This window comes from Cyprinus carpio, chromosome B3 (genome assembly GCF_018340385.1).
Source record: "Cyprinus carpio isolate SPL01 chromosome B3, ASM1834038v1, whole genome shotgun sequence".
NCBI lineage: Eukaryota > Metazoa > Chordata > Actinopteri > Cypriniformes > Cyprinidae > Cyprinus > Cyprinus carpio.
In genome coordinates, this window is record NC_056599.1 from 29,671,067 (window position 1) to 29,688,668 (window position 17,602).

General features: G+C 35.9%; 1 protein-coding gene across 7 annotated transcripts in view; it reads right to left on the minus strand.

The window, feature by feature from the left end:
* LOC109092293 (myocardin-related transcription factor A-like) overlaps positions 1–17,602 on the minus strand; it is a 47,455-nt gene that overhangs the window by 20,355 nt on the left and 9,498 nt on the right. For 6 of the 7 annotated variants that reach the window (XM_042720677.1, XM_042720681.1, XM_042720678.1 and 3 more), the window contains 2 exons: positions 14,075–14,248; positions 2,691–2,756 (listed from right to left, as the gene is read on the minus strand). In XM_042720677.1, coding sequence (XP_042576611.1) covers positions 2,691–2,756; positions 14,075–14,234 — 226 coding nt within the window. In that variant the 5' untranslated portion in view covers positions 14,235–14,248. Of the gene's footprint in view, positions 1–2,690; positions 2,757–3,230; positions 3,283–14,074; positions 14,249–17,602 lie in introns of those variants that run through there. The other variant, XM_042720679.1, reaches the window with a different exon arrangement.

Below are 17,602 nucleotides of genomic sequence, written 5' to 3' on the forward strand. Positions count from 1 at the left end.
CAGCCAACATTAGATGGAAACCATTTTGTTCAAATCAAGCATGTCTTTACTGCCTTAATTCAAACCATACATCTCCAGCCAACATGAGATGGAAACCGGGGGGGTGGGGGGATGGGGATGCATGGCGGTCGGGGGCCTGAGAAATAAAACCGGGTGGGGTGGGGGTGTGGTCAAGTGACGAGAGTGATGTGAGACACTATGATCCAAAAGCACACCTTTTGTTAATAAAAGTTTAATTTCTTCGTTTAACATAATCGAGTTTGTCTTTATTGTTGCTGGTTTCGACTTATTCATTTTGTTAATAAAAGTTCGATGTTTAACATAGGCCTATTGCGAATTTGCCATTGTTCTATTTTATGGCTGATGTGTTTTAATTAATAGGCTTATAATGAACCACAAACTACAATCGTTTTAAAGAAAGGGGAAATCCATAGACCGTTTATTTATTTGTGTTACAATTAGAGATGCACCGATTGCAATTTTCTTGGCCAATTCTGATTTCCGATAGTTCTCCCGATACCGATTTTTGTTTGTTGATTTTTATTACTAAGACATTATGTGTTTTTGGACTGATTCGACTTATATTTTTTTGTTCAACGCAATGTTTTATTTTCATTAAAAAAACACAAGTAAAAAGTCAGTAATAAAATACGAACAAATAAAAAAAAAATAAAAAATTGCAAACAACAGCACAAATAAATGCAACGGAATAAATAGAGCTATGAAACTAAGTTAAGTAAAGTAGGTTTTTATTCAGGTAACAAATACTACAGAAATTAAAGTAATCAAATGTAAAATAACACATCCAGTGCTATTTTACATTTGATTACTTTAATTTCTGTAGTCTTCATTGTAAAAACTAAATACAGATTAATGCTTACCATTAAAGTTATAAAACGTATTCAGTCAGGCGCAGAAAGTGATTTTCTTTGTTTTTTGTTCTTTGATTCACATGACAGACAGCAGCAGGAATATTGGACAGCAGTCCCTTTAAGAGTTTATCCACAGACCCAATATACTGTTACACAACATGCGTTCTCTTTCTCAACTATTTAACATTCCAAAACTGACACTGTTTAACTGGATACTTGCCAAGACGGGCAAATTGAAATAATTTTGTATGTATTTAAACGTTTTAGCGCAGTTAGGCACTCATGACTGGGTTTTGTGGCTCACAAGCTGTTTGAGACCAAGCAAGACTTGTGCGCTCCACTTATATAGATCAGTGGTGGGACGCATGCTTTTGGTGTAAGCGTGAAACCTGCGGGAATGACTAAAATAATGTGCAGTACAAGCACTATTTAACTGGTGCGTTATTGCCTGTGCCGCTGGCAACAAAACGGATCAGCTCAGAATCTGAAAGAAGTGAGACTGATCGGTTGGTCGCCGATCCGGGCTGATCATGAGGAAAAACGGCCGATTCTGATCCCTGGCCGATCGATCGGTGCATCTCTAGTTACAATGCGGGTAAAACATATTTTCCTTATTTATATTGTTTATAAAAGTTCAAAGTTTAATATAAGTGAATTTGTCATCATACTGTTTTATTGTAGGCTATAGCCTTTTTTTATTATTATTAAGAATAATAATGAGCCACAAACTAAGCATTCGTTTGAAGTAAGGAGAAAACATTTTACAACGCGGGTATGACTTATTCGTTCTGTTTATAAAAGTTGTATGTTTAATATAAGCTACTTTGTCACTGTAGTATTGCTGATGTTGTGTGTGTGTTTTTTTCATTAAGAGTAATACTGAATCAACCATAAGCATTAATTTTGTTCCAAGAACAGGAAAGATCTAACGTTAAAGATCAAAAGTGCTGCAGATGCGAGAATGCGAGATTGGTTGCTGCTGAGGTAAATAGACGCTTTGATCCTTCTCTGCTGTATCTTTGCACTAGCTGTAGAAATGATCGTTAATTACTGATTTGGGTACGGCACAGACGTGTTACAGGTAATAACATGATCAAAAATTCATGGAAACAAATTAACTCAGTGAAGTCAGTAAGTTCAAATGACTTTCACAATCAATTTGATTCAACTTAATTCATGTTTTACTGTTGCTTCTTGTCATTGTAGGCTTAGGCTACTTTTTTCTATGAATTTTAATGAATATACTAATAAATAAAATGAGTTTGATTTATTTATTTTTTGTTACAAAATATTAATTTATTTATTTTTAACAACGCACCCCCAGCCCTTTCATTTTTTAATTTATTTATTTTTAACACCATTTTTTCTTGGGCTACACGCCAGGGGGTGCTGATGTGAAAACACCATCAGAATAGTGATGACCTGACATTTAAACTCGAAATATTGTAGTTTTGAGATGAATGGGCCAACTTTTCATGCTCAGAGAAAAACCACAAGGTAAAGGAAGTTCGACTCTATCTTGTTTACCAAACCAAATCAGCATCTTAGACAGGATGAGAGACACTAGCTATACCTACTAGGTCTAACCACAAGGCATCTACATTTCACCCAGATTCACATAAAGATGAGAACCATGAACCAGGTGTAGGAACGAATCTTGTTCAAGGAAGGAAAATGCTTTCAAAATCAGACCAAAGGAACATTCGGGATGTGCTACAGACGTCTGAGATCCTCAAATCTACATGCTAACAGAACTGCCTAGTAGCACCTGATTATTAACTACAGTAGTACTAGTAGGAGTGTGGGAGTGCTCCTTACGTGGCATGATCCCCTGGTTCACCAGTTCTTCTCGAGTCCGTCTCTGCTGAAGTTTGAGTTGAAGCACTACAAGAAAACAAGAAATCAAGTCAACGATGAAGACATTTAGTCAACTATCAAGGATGAAAATTGGGCAAAATGACTAATTCAACTCTGCCTGCACAACGGGTTTACAAATACTCATTCTTGGGACATAATTTTGCACTGTTACACAACAATAGATTGATTGGATGGTTGGTTTCAGAAGTGCAAAATCAACTATGCACATCAATTGTGCACAAATACAAAACTATACATACATATACATGAAATTAAACATTTTATAGAGTTCAAACCCAGTAAAAAAAATAAGAGTGCTAGTATGATGCTAACAGAACGGTCTTGTGCGATGAAAACAGAAGCACATCTGAAAGTTGTGAGGAAATTACTTCACTGTAGTTCATTACTATTCTAATGCATCAATATTTGCATGTTCGGGAGACAGCACGCTATAAACGTAAGAAAATACAGCATGACAAGACACATAAGTTGATAAAATACCCGGCGAGCAGCTCGATCGGTCTCCTTCATCCTCCTCTCGAACAAGCTCTTCCTGAAAGCCGGCAGAGAGCTTATCAGTCAGAGAGGAGAGAGTACAGACTTCAACATACTTCCTCTTCCTGTTTCTGCATTCAATTTAAAACAGAAGTGTACGAGATGTTTCCACGGTTTACCACAGGAAGAAAGACTCAATTCTATTAAATGAGTGTCTGAATCTAAATAGTGATTAAACCGAGAAACACGTATAAAAAATATGCTGGCGTGTAAAATACAATATACAGTAGCAGGCAATGGTTTAGATGTTTATACTACTTTAAGCAAACATCTTTACAGGTTATCTGGGGTTGGACTGAAACCTCAAAGGTACAGTCACAACAAAATATTCGCTTGATCAAGTGATTTACCAGTAAAGCCACAAAGAGACAGGAGCTTACTGGCCCATATATAAATTAACCTACAATAATATAATTGTCATTATGCAAAATATCCATAACAAATATTCATCAAGGCCCCCAAAACAGAAAGACAAGCAACTACCTCTTCCACTAGAAGAAACACCAACAGTAGCGCAATGGAAAATGCTCGCTGTGTGTCAAAGGCTTTACTGAAACCATTCTGGTGGATAAAAATGTAAAGCCTCATATCGTATATTGGTATCATACCGCTTCAAACATCTACGAGAATGCAAAACCAAGCCGTTTATGTAACAAACACAACTAAACACCACCACAGAGGGAAAGGGCTCTGTTAGATTAATAACCTGATACAAGGCTAAAACGAGCCATCTCTCGCTGTGGTTTTGGTTCTCGCATCTGACATTTTGACACATTTGCTCCCCGGAGTCATCGTTAACCATGTGGCATAGAGTCAACATGAACGAATCGAGATGTTAGAGGAATCACAATAAGAGCTGACAGAACATGCAGAAAAATAAAAAAAACTGTCAATCATATAAACAAATATTTAAACATTTTCGTCAAGAAATGTTACAAAATATGTAATATATGTGACCCTGGACCACAATAAGGGTCAATTTTTGGAAATTGAAATGTATAATACATCTGAAAGCTGAATAAATAAGCTTGATGTATGGTTTGTTAGGACAATATTTGGGAGAGATACAACTATTTGAAAATCTGGAATCTCAGGCTGCAAAAAAAATCTAAATATTGAGAAAATCGCCTTTAAAGTTGTCCAAATGAAGTTCTTAGTAATACATATTACTAATCAAAAATTACATTTTGATATATTTACGGCAGGAAATTTACAAAATATCTTCATGGAACATGATCTTAACTTAATATCCTAATGATTTTTGGCATAAAATAAAAATCGATTATTTTGACCCATACAATGTATTGTTAGCTATTGCTACAAGTATACCACCAGTGCTACTTATGACTGGTTTTGTGCTCCAGGGTCACATATATGATTACGATGGTAATGATATGTACTTGTGACGTCAGCATAGTCTGAGATTAAAGCCAGAAGATGTGTTATTGAACATGGCTGATGATGTTGAGGTCTGAACCTGTCAGCACGGGTAAATTTATTAACTGAGCGCCTATAGCAACTGTACACATGCTGTTTGTGTTGTGGAATAGAGCCAGTGCCGCACCTGTTGCGCTGCTAAATTGTGATCTGGCTCTAGGTCATCACAACAGCTGATGGGCTGCTGAATTTTCATCTAGCGTGAGGTCACTAAATGAGGTGAAATTGAGAAGGCTGGCAGGAGGTGTGTGCAAGTGTTTCAGGAGGACAGCGGTGCTAACATACACACTAAACCTCAATGTTGTAAGCAAGAGAAATGAGGCTGATGACTCATAATTGCAGTATTAGGGATCTAAAGTTGGTCCGGGAAAATTGTGCTTGTGTGTGTGTGTGTGTGTGTGTGTGTGTGTGTGTGTGTGTGAGACGTGTGAGTTTTCCTTCAGTGTCAGAGTGAGATACTGCAGCACAAACTACTGCCAAAACACATCATCCACATTGATATAGAGATGTAATGTCATCCTCAAGAGACCTGAAGAGTGAGAACAAAAGAGGAAAATAAAGGGATGCCCATCCTATCTAGGCTCTAACTTCTGCTCTATTTCCCAAATTAAATCTTGAAAAATGCTGCAAGATGCTGTTAAATAATACATTAAGGCATGTTTATTATTTTTTTAACCATGAGTAGAACTTATTGTCTTACATATTTACATATGAAACATAATTAATTTGTAAATAATATTTGTTTATTATTTTTTTTGTAAATGATTTTAAATTATTGTTTTATGTGTTTAATTTTGAAAGTAGTATAGATTATATTTTATATATGTAATTGTATGCCATGAAAATATTTGCCACACAGATAAAAATTTTGTCATCATTTAAAGCCTCATTTCACCTGTATAAGTTTCTTTGTTATGTTGAATTTAGATTTCAGTTTGCACACCATAGTAGGGAAAGACATACTATGGAAGACAACTGTTTGATTACCAGCATTCTTCTGTTTGTGTTTCAATATCAGGTCTTTTATTGTTTAAAAATTAAACATGATGATTTTGGCATATTTCAGGTCTTTCATAAAAATTTTGGCATACAGCCATGAAAACCCAAAAAGACAATATTACAACCTCTATGTTGACCATTTTGTATGAATAGTGATTGAAAAGTGTTTTTAATACAAAAAAAGTCAACCTTCAGATAATTATGTTCAGTTATGCACTCAATACTTGGTCGGGAATCCTTTTGCAGAAATGACTGCTTCAATGCGGCGTGGCATGGAGGCAATCAGCCTGTTGGCACTGCTGAGGTGTTATGGAGGCCCAGGATGCTTCGATAGCGGCCTTAAGCTCATCCAGAGTGTGTTGGGTCTTGCGTCTCTCAACTTTCTCTTCACAATATCCCACAGATTTCTCTATGGGGTTCAGGGTCAGGAGAGTTGGCAGGCCAATTGAGCACAGTAATACCATGGTAAGTAAACCATTTACCAGTGGTTTTGGCACTGTGAGCAGGTGCCAGGTCGTGCTGAAAAAACGAAATCTTCATCTCCATAAAGCTTCTCAGCAGATGGAAGCATGAAGTGCTCCAAAATCTCCTGATAGCTAGCTGCATTGACCCTGCCCTTGATAAAACACAGTGGACCAACACCAGCAGCTGACATGGCACCCCAGACCATCACTGACTGTGGGTACTTGACACTGGACTTCAGGCATTTTGGCATTTCCTTCTCCCCAGTCTTCCTCCAGACTCTGGCACCTTGATTTCCGAATGACATGCAAATTTGCTTTCATCCGAAAAAAGTACTTTGGTCCACTGAGCAACAGTCCAGTGCTGCTTCTCTGTAGCCCAGGTCAGGCGCTTCTGCCGCTGTTTCTGGTTCAAAAGCACACGCCTGTGCACGGTGGCTCTGGATGTTTCTACTCCAGACTCAGTCCACTGCTTCCGCAGGTCCCCCAAGGTCTGGAATCGGTCCTTCTCCACAATCTTCCTCAGGGTCCGGTCACCTCTTTTCGTTGTGCAGCGTTTTTTTGCCACACTTTTTCCTTCCCACAGACTTCCCACTGAGGTGCCTTGATACAGCACTCTGGGAACAGCCTTTCGTTCAGAAATTTCTTTCTGTGTCTTACCCTCTCGCTTGAGGGTGTCAGGTCGGCAGTCTTACCCATGACTGCGGTTTTGAGTAATGAACCAGGCTGGGAGCGTTTTTAAAAGCCTCAGGAATCTTTTGCAGGTGTTTAGAGTTAATTAGTTGATTCAGATGATTAGGTTAATAGCTCGTTTAGAGAACCTTTTCATGATATGCTAATTTTTTGAGATAGGAATTTTGGGTTTTCATGAGCTGTATGCCAAAATCATCAGTTTTAAAACAATAAAAGACCTGAAATATTTCAGTTGGTGTGCAATGAATCTAAAATATATGAAAGTTTAATTTTTATCATTACATTATGGAAAATAATGAACTTTTTCACTATATGCTAATTTTTTGAGAAGGACCTGTATAAAAGAAACTCGTATAGGTTTGGAACTACATGAGGCTGTGTAAAGGATGAAAGGTGAGCTATCCCTTTAAGTGTAGGTATGAGGTAGCATCAAGGGATTTAAAATATGATCATGCAGAATAAGTGATTAAGCATCAATATGTGTTTTATAAAGTAATAATTAACAGCCAATATGCTAGTAATATGCTAATAAGCAACTAGTTAACAGTTAACAGATTGATTCCCAAATTAAAGTGTTACCCATCTCTCAAACGAATTCAACAATGCCAGGATATAAACTGATCTGACCATTGTAAATGAGTCATTTTACTTTGTGTTTGTCACTACAAATCTCACAGTTAAACTAAGCTCACAATGCACAACTTATCTGGAATCCCTCCATCTTTCTCTGTAGCTTGTTCTCCATATGTTTCTATTTGAGTCCTCACAGTCATATTGTACCTGACACTCAATCTGTGTGGCAGGCTGCTGAGCTGCTGCTGAGTTATTGAGGTTATCACAGTAAATTACACCTCATGTCTCAAATTGCAACCTGCAGGACACCTAAATGTGCTGTTCAAGCATGTGTGTGTGTGTGCATGAGCTGATGCTTCTTCATCCTGGATTGTGGGAATGTCATCGCTCTGGTTCCCTTATCGCCCTTGGCATAGCACGCACAGCAAGCACAATCACACAAACACGTGCAAACAGCTCAGTGGATCATGCCTGCTGTTTACAGGTCTCAGCTTATAAAATATTTAATGATACAACATCACTGCTCACATTTGATATAATTACATCTGATTGCTAATCCACAGCAAGTTTAAACTCTTTCAACACACTTAGTCGATAAGCCCATCTCAAAAGTGAATTCCTGTCATCATTTTCTCACCCTCAAGTTGTTCCAAACCTGTATGAATTTATTTTCTTCTGCTGAACACAAAATATATTTCGAAGAATGTTGGGAACCAAGCAGTTGATGGTAGTCATTGACTTCCATTGCATTTTTTTTCCATACTATGGAAGTCAATGGGGTACATCAACTGTTTAGTTACACACATTCTTCTTCTTTTGTGTTCACCAAAAGAGTAAATGATGGCAGAATTGTCATTTTTGGGTGCACAAACCCTTAAGCAAGACTTCATTGGTGGCACAAGTATAGTTTACACAAAACGGTGTACCATTACATGCAGGGACAAAATAATGCTAATGAAACCATGTTGCAGTGTTGTTATTGTTAAATAATTAAAATAATAATATTATTCATTTATTTGTGGTTGAAATATAGCTGAAATAAAATAAAACAGAAATATTAGATTAAAAACTAAAAAAAAAAAAAAAAAAAAACTAAAAATTAGAAAAATAGATTTGGCAACTAACTGAAACATACTTAAGCTAAAGTACTAAACTTACTAAAACTGCAATAAATAAAAAATCAAGCTTTATATATTAATTAATTTATTTTGTTAATTTAAAAAATAATTATTTAAAACATGACAAATGTAACTAAAACTAAACCTAAAAAAAAAACTGAAATACAACTGAAGATACTGATAAATAATGTAACATTGTATAAATAATAATAAAATAACACTGTAAAACTCAACACCATTTTTCTCAATTTTTATCATATATCAGGCCTATATTGTACGAGTCTAAAAGCTTAAAACAGTAATAGCACACCCCACAAAGCCACACAATTAGAGATCTCAATAATATCTGTAACACAAATGGTGTGGATCGAGCTATTCAAAGTTTAACTGACTAAAGGGTCTTTTGAAATGCTTTAAGAATGTTTGTTGGTCTGAACGCACACATGCAACATGACTCCACACCTTCTCTCAGACTCAGACAGGCACGCCGCTCACGGTCCAATCGGACGGCTTGTTTCTTCACGCCGCGGCTGATTGGAGAAGATCCAAATGGGGCGGGGTTGGCATGGAGCCACGAGCTGGTGTCCAGCATGGTGGTCAGGTTTTTAAAAAAGGTTTCAAAAGGTCAAAAAATAAGTGCTACAGCACTTTTCCTTCAAAGAGACGCTGAGATTTCTAACTCCAAACTTCATTCAGCCTTTGTGTCTTTCACACTCCGCCTGTTTCTGGCATTCACTCAGAACTGCTGATGTGCTAACATGAATCCAGATGAGAGAAAAAGAGAGTGGAAGACGATGGAAAAGAAATAAATAAGAAATAAAGGAAGAAGATATCTGATGAGAAGAAACAGCTACATCAAAGATCCAGAGCCCTGCTGTTGCAGAAGCAGCATGGAGACTGAAGTTACCCGCAGGGAAAGGTGTGTGTGTGTGTGTGTGTGACAGCACTACCGCACAACCACAGCTGTTCCTCAAGTCATTCAGTACACACACACACACACACATTTGTGCTGAGTAGTGTGTGCTTTATTAAACCAGCACACTCTGCACTCAATGACCTCTCTCTGCTGACAGAATGACACACACAAACGCACATTCGCAGTCACAGAAGTGTGTTTCTCAATATGAATATATGGCTGAAATTAAAATCTGTGAAATATGACTTCCTAAAAATGTGCAGATTTCTGGCGGCTGCATGGAGAACATCACAATTGCCTAGTGCAGCTATTTAAAGCTGCTGTATTTATGGTAATGCGTCCAAAGTCTGTCTGACAGCCACACCTCACCGCTACGGTGTAAAATCGCTCAGTTCGGCAGGTGTTTTAGGAGCCTTTTTTAGCAAATGCGGTGCAGACTTATTCCTGTAGCACATTTGGTTTTACATCCCGAAGTGTGAGGGTGTAAGATATCCTTGGAGGAGACAAATCAAGAAAGATGCGTGCATTTTATAGATAAACTTGGCACTTAAGAAAATGTGATAGCTCAAGGTTGACAGAAATGACGAACTGCATTTAAATGAATAAAATGTGTGTATATGTAAACAGTCTTGTCTCCTGCATCATGAGTTATAAAAGGAGTCTCTCATCAGTGTTGTTACTGTTAACTAAAACCATTAATGTTTTTTTTTTAATTGAAATAATGCTGAAACGAAATAAAAAATAATTATTATTATGGAAAAAATGGATCTACTGTACTAAAGTGAATGGGTGTCGTCAGAATGAGAATCCAAATTAAACCATCACAATAACCCAAAAGCAATCCACACAACTCCAGTCCGTCAGTTAATGTCTTATAAATTTAAAAGCAGTGTGTCTGTAAACAAATCCACCATTAAGATGTTTTAAAGTCATTCTTAAGATGTTTTTTTGGCTTGTAAGTTAAGCATATTTCTCTCCTGATTCAGACAAGATACCTGGAGAAAGCAATATTACGGATAGAGGACTCATATTTTAGCTGAATAGCTGGAAGCGATGGCTTTAAGTTAAAAATATCTTTTGGCTTTTTGCTTCACAAGACATTAATTAATAACTAGAGTCTTCTGGATTATTGTTGTTTTTATCAGCTGTTTAAACTCTCATTCTGACGGCACCCATTCACTGCAGAGGATCCATTGGTGAGCAAGTGATGTAATGACAAATTTCTCCAAATCGGTTCCAAAGAATAAACCAACTCATCTATGGCCCTCAGGATGGCCTGAGGGTGAGTGAATTTTCAGCAAAATTTCATTTTGGGGTGAACTATTTCTTTAAAGGAGAAGTTCACTTCCAAAATAAAAAAAAAAAATTCCTGATAATTTACTCACCCCACGTCATGCTAGTTGTAGGTGTTCTTTTTTTTTTTTGTTTCAGTCAAATTAAGTTTTTTTTTTTGAGGATTACATTATTTTTCTTCACATAGTGGAGTATAATGGCAGCCAACGAGTGGAAGGTCCAAACTGCAGTTTCAATGCAGCTGCAAAGGCCTCTACATGATCCCAGCCGAGGAATAAGGGTCTTATCTAATGAAACTCTGTCATTTTCTAAAAAAAATTAAATAGAATACACTATAGAACAAAATATAGATAAACTTTAGATATATATATAATATATATATATATATATATATATAGATATATATATATATTATATGTATATATTAAATATATATAAAATACATATATATATAAACTTATAACTTATATGTTAAAAAAAAATAATAATTTCTTTGCCACTGAAGAAAGAAAGACATGAACATCTTGGATAACATGGGGGTTAGTTCAGGAAATTTTCATTCTAGAAGTGAACTAATCCTTTAAAGCTAAATAGAAATCTTAAAAAACCTAATAAACACTAACATACACATAGCACATGAACAAATTACTAAATCTTACACAAAAACTACAATTAAAATTAAACTATGTATGTATATGTGTATATGTATTATATGATGTTTATTTGCAAAAACAAATAACTCAGTTTTTATTTTCTTAAATCATATTTTTATTTTATTTTATGTTTTTATTGTGTTTTATTGTGTTAGTTTAGTTGTTATTATTGTTATTTAGCTGTATATTTTAGTTATTATAAAACAACCCAAATGCAGTCTGATGTTAATTGGAATGCAGGATAGAAAAAAAAAAAAATCTTGATTTTTGAAAGTTTTTAAGATTTTGAGAGTTTTTATATCCAACTATAACTAAAATAATAGTCTCTCATGCATCTGAGGTCCACAACAATCACCACAATGACAACCCTGCAATGTTGCCAAACAAACATGCAGTTGGCCCCCAAAAATTAACTAAAATGTACACAAATGAATGGCATTGGATAATATAACAAATATATAAACGCGTCCAAATATTCTTTATGTCTTGACTGTACAGCATAAAGACAGAACATACACTAGCCTATGTCTTCTGTAAATACACATACTGCTGTGAGTTTCATTGCTGAAACAATACGATTTATTTAAAAATAATTCTTTTTAAAAGCCATACATATAATCAAGCAATAAGCACCAAACTTAAATAACATTATGTAACTCATTTCCAGTTCCTGTACAGAAAGTGCAAGTGACACTGCAGACAGAGTAGAGTGCACGTCTGCAGCCAGACCCTTCTCACTAGGGCCGATCCATTAGCCTCAACGAGGCACTTAAAATCAGGTCACTCCGGCTGCTTAAAAGCATCTGCTAAATGACTACTCACTTGCCAGACTGTGTATAAAGTCTAAGTGATTGCAGGCTGCCCAATACTGTTCAAGGATTAAAAAAAATAATAAACCAAAGTGCTGAAAAGATCCACTGGGTGGCAGTAGTGACACCTCAGAGATAACAAGGCTTCTACAACTAGGTTTTTAATCTGAATTTCAGTTTCATATTTAGAGCTTGTGGGATGTGAGTGTGGGTGTTAACAAAGATTAGTAAAGCAAAATAACCCTAGAAACCTTTATTAGCCAGAGGCTGGTCACCATATGCTAAACACAGTTAATCAGCTTAGCCATGTGCGAGCATGTGCACGTTTGCAGATCAGAACACTAAGCCTATCATATCAAATCATAACATTATGTCTATGCCTAATTGTGCATGTTAGTGAAAGTACATTTATTTGTTCTGATTTTGGTAACCCTTAACAATACGACCCATTACGGATAACTCACCCAAAAATGAAAAGTCTGTCATCACTTATTCACCCTCTAGCTTCTGCTGAACACAAAAGAAGATATTTTGAAGAATGTTAGGATCCAAACAGCTGCTGGTAGCCACTGACTTCCATAATAAAGAAACCGCTATGGAAGTCACTGACTAAGGGCAACTGTTTGGTTACCAACATTATTTAAAATACCTTATTTTGTGTTCAGCAAATGATGACAAATGTTTCATTTTTGGGTGAACTTTATCTTTAATGCAATAGCTAACATTAAAACGAGCAATACATTTGTTACAGCATTTATTTATCTTTGTTAATGTTACTTGATAAAACTACAACTTTATTTAGGTCCTTTAAATAATATTAAGCAACTTTTGATTCTAATAAATGTATTATCAAATGCTTAAATTAGCTTTAACTGAGATTAAAGAATGCTTCACAGGTATTTTTCATTGTTAGATCAAGTTAATTAATGTAGTTAGCTAATGTCAACAAATGTATTGTAAAGTGTTACCATAATTTTTTGGAATTATTTAAAAAAAATCTATTTTTTAATTTTGTGATAGTACACAGAGGGTCCAAGATCAGCATCCAATAAGTAATAAATGAAAACAAAATTGCTTGCCAATTGGCTGCTAGGTTTACAAAAGACCAGCAACAAAATACATTGTCTAGAATGAATCATACCTCATTTCTTTAACATTTTTGGTTGAAAACTGGCCATCAGAAGCTTACCTAGGATTTCTTAAGTTTTATTTCCTTCATAACTCCATGTGGTGACACTGACATATACTGTGTGTGAAAAATTCTTCTCATTAAGCCACCCAGACAAAAATATGAAGAACAAAATCAGTCCTGACGTTGTTCTGACAGGCGGCGTTTCACAGAGCGATGGAGACTGACTCATCTCATATACTGTATTATGCAGCGAGTGACACAATGACCTGCACTGATTGCCAGAAATACATAAGAAAAACAGCTAAATAATTCCAGCATGACTGAAAAATAATTTGAGTATGAGATATATTTATGACAAATAAATTCTCGATTCACCTGTTATTGGGTAGTGTGGCAAAAAGTACATTTTAGACCATCAGCTTAACTCTACAGTATACAGTATATGCAAGTTGCTTGATAAAAATAAACAGTATGTTTACCTAATTTTGAACAAGGAATTTTTTAAAAAATTGGAATTTATAGAAGCAATAAGCAACTCTAAACTGTTACTTAAAATAAGTGGACATCTGTCATATTGGTATTGGTTATCATATAAGTAAAGCTTATGAATGCTGTGTTCACAAATGCTGCAGTCAGAATTATTGAAGATTCAATGTCTTAGATTTAATAATTACATGCAACCGTTTTTGCATTACAAGAAGCTCACCATTCTTCCTCTCATGAATAGGAAGCAAGTTGAGGGCGGGCTGAAGAGACAGTTCTTGCAGCTCATTGGTTACGGCATCACTCTGTGGACTGGAGGCGGAGCCTGTGACATCAGCAGGGGCGGTGACACTGGGACTTGACTCCTCCCCCATAGTCGCCATAGTCAAAAACAACCCTAAAACAAAAAGAAACATTATTAAAAGTAATTACAAAAGTAATTTATTGTTAACCTACTTTAAGTTAGTATTTAGTAAGCTTGTATAACTTCAAAGGGAACAAAATGTAATTTGTGACAACATTTTCCAGAATATGTACGAGGATATTTTCCAGGAAAATGTAAAACATTGTCAATATGACCTTTAGTTACATAACAAAGAAGAGGGCCATTCTACTCGGAGAGGAAATGTGTGTGTGTGTGTGTTTTTTATATTATGGTATATGTTTGTGTGTGTGTGTGGTGTGGGGTTATGCAATCTCTGTTGAAAGGAAAAAAACAGCGGTAACACAAACTCTGCTGCGGTAATTTTTGATAACACTTCACATACAGAAAGAGAAACACAAGTAGAATCTCAGCAGTGACAGATTGTGAAGGCTAACATAACATCATCCTAACACTGAGTCACAAATTCAGTCACGACCACATCTGCTAATGAGGTTCACCATGTCCAGCAATCAACTTCCATTTCAGAATGTTTGCAATATCTGGAACACATCAATGTTTAAAAAAAAAGAGATCATTTTAGAATGTCCGCATTCTGCAACATTTAGGCCTAGTTTCACAGACAGGGTTTAGACTAAACCAAGATTAGGCCATAGTTTAATTAGGACATTTAAGTAATTTTTTATAAACGTACCTTATAAAAAAACATTACTGGTGTGCATCTTGAGACAAAACAAAGGCACGTTTTAAGATCAATCAGTGCAAGGTTTTTTTTTTTTTTTTTTTTTTTTTTTTTTTTTAAAGTTAAATTAAACAGCTCAGACTTACATTTTAGTCTGGACTAGGCTTAATCCTTGTCTGTTAAGCTGGGGGCTAGAATGTTACAATGTTAAAAAAAAAAACACATAATTGCAATATGTTTAAATGTAAAGGGCGGAAAAAGATAATTTTACAAACATTTGAATGTTCAAACAAGAGAGTTTCTGAATATCTGCTACAACTAATGTTTGAATATACAGGGAAATGAGAATTACAGAATGAATGAAAAACTAGAACATTTGAATGTTGAAAAAAAAATACATCTAGAGTGTTTGAATTAAAAAAATAATAATATAAGGATAATTCTGTGTTCACAATGTATGAGTGTGTGTTTGTAACATCCAGGAAATATAGGATGCATAAAAAATATTTAACACACACAACTCACTTCTTTAAAGGAACTTTAATACTAATGTAATCATTAAATCACAAATTTCTCTTCTTTCAGAGAAATTCAACAAAAACCTCTCAACTTTCTCAGTAAAATGGAGTCTGCTTCCATCAGAACTGATCTCAAGTAACAAAAATCCCTGTTCAAAAACCCCCCAAAAAACAGTTCAATGTCAGATCCTATTACCTTGCTTTAAATAACAGGGAAATGACATGGTTAATTCAGCTATTTAATTGGAAGTTGCAAACGTCAAGAAAGCTGCAAACTCAAGCACAGGAGACATATGAAGTAGTTCAGCTCAATTACTTGGTAAAGCCCAATTAATATTTGAGCAAAAACTAATGAAGATTTTTTTTGGTTTAATTTGAGTCTAATTAGGAATTTTAAAAAGACAACTATAATAAGTGAGTCTATAATTAGTGAATTCTATTGATTCAGTGGAGCATTTTCACTGAGCTCTTGAAAAAAAAAAGTAGTAGTTGTGATAAATGAACACTTGCAGAACAAGAGAATTGGTTTTGATAGAAAGATTGTCAGGTGTTTTCAGAAATGCATTTCTCTCTACAGGGTTTGAATACAGAGCAGATAACAGTTTAGTCATGAGCACAGTGAGTCACACAAACACATACACACACACACACACACACACACACACACACACACACACACACACACAAGTGAGTACACACACACACACACACACACACACACACACACACACACACACACACACACACATACTTCGTTCTCATCAGGCCATCTGAGCAAAACTGTGCTGCTGGAATCTATTGCCATGGTGATGATGTCACAATTGGAAAAACATGACTGACGGGCACATTCTGTTTACTTCTCAGTTTCCCAGCACCGCATTTGCTTTCGCAAAGTAATTTATTTTTCCCTAATTTCCTTGTTTTTCTTCTGTTTGTTTGGTTCACAGAACATTTCTGGGTAGTAAGTAATACTAAAAATATGAGTGGGAGTATTTTTTGGTGAGTAAAATGTGCTGAAAGCGATGATGAACAGAGGGAAGTGTTGGGAAAAGGGACGGCGCGAGTCTCACATGTACTGATGTGGACAGATTGTCCAAGGAGTCATATGATGCGATTTCAAGTTTTCCTTTCTCTTTGGAGTGTTACAAACTGTTTGTGAATAGATAAGATACCTAAAGTTGCAAAGACTAAAGTCTCAAACTGAAAGAGATATTCTTTATAAAAGTTAAGACTTGTCCACGCCTTCCTAAAGGTTGATTTATACTTCTGCGTCAAAACTACACCGTAGGTTGTGTGTAGTATGTGCAGGCTTCGGCGTAGCCTGACATGCACCTCTCCAAAAATGTGGATCTCTCCAAATCTGTGACTGGTCTGCTAGTACCCCTTCCTCCGTATGTATTTGAGTATTGTGTGTGTGTTTTGCACTTTAATATATTTTAATGTTACAAAATAAAACAAAGCAAAGAACAAGTGTCTTCTCATTTATTATAAAATGTAGCATTACATCACTTTGTTGTCCGTGACAAACAGTTGTTCTGCCAAGGTACAAGTCCTTGTGGAGATTGAAAAAAATGGCATCTTCTGCTGTTCCACTGTCATCTCTTTTTTGTTGTTTTAAATAAATTATCTGTTATTTGATATTTATTTGCCACCGTCACGGCTGCTTCTCTGACAACCTGCTTCTTCTTCAGCTTTTGCAGTGGTCTGCAGGTTACACAAGCAACATGCCCGTGGACACTGCAGACTACCGGTTTCCATGTGTACTACACGTCAACGCGGACAAAGACGCAGAAGTATAAATGAATACCGACGCACATCCTACGGCGTAGAGGCATATGTCCAATGCAGAAGTATAAATCAGCCTTAAAACATCTTTTTTACAAGCACGAACATGTATGTATCACTGTGTGAGAAGATTTTCACGATGTGGAAAATCGTCACGCGCAAAGAAAGAAGGCATAATTTAGATTCTCGCTGTAGTATTGTTGCCGCCACTGTGTGTGTAGTTGTGAAAGCGAAACTACTATGTATGGCCTTCTAAAAGAGGACACGACAAGAAATCAGTGTTTATGTTGTATTTACAACACTATTCCAGAACAGTTCAACCCAAATATTCAGATGTTTCCTGGAGAGAAGCCTACAATGCCGGTGTTCTGACAAATAATGCTG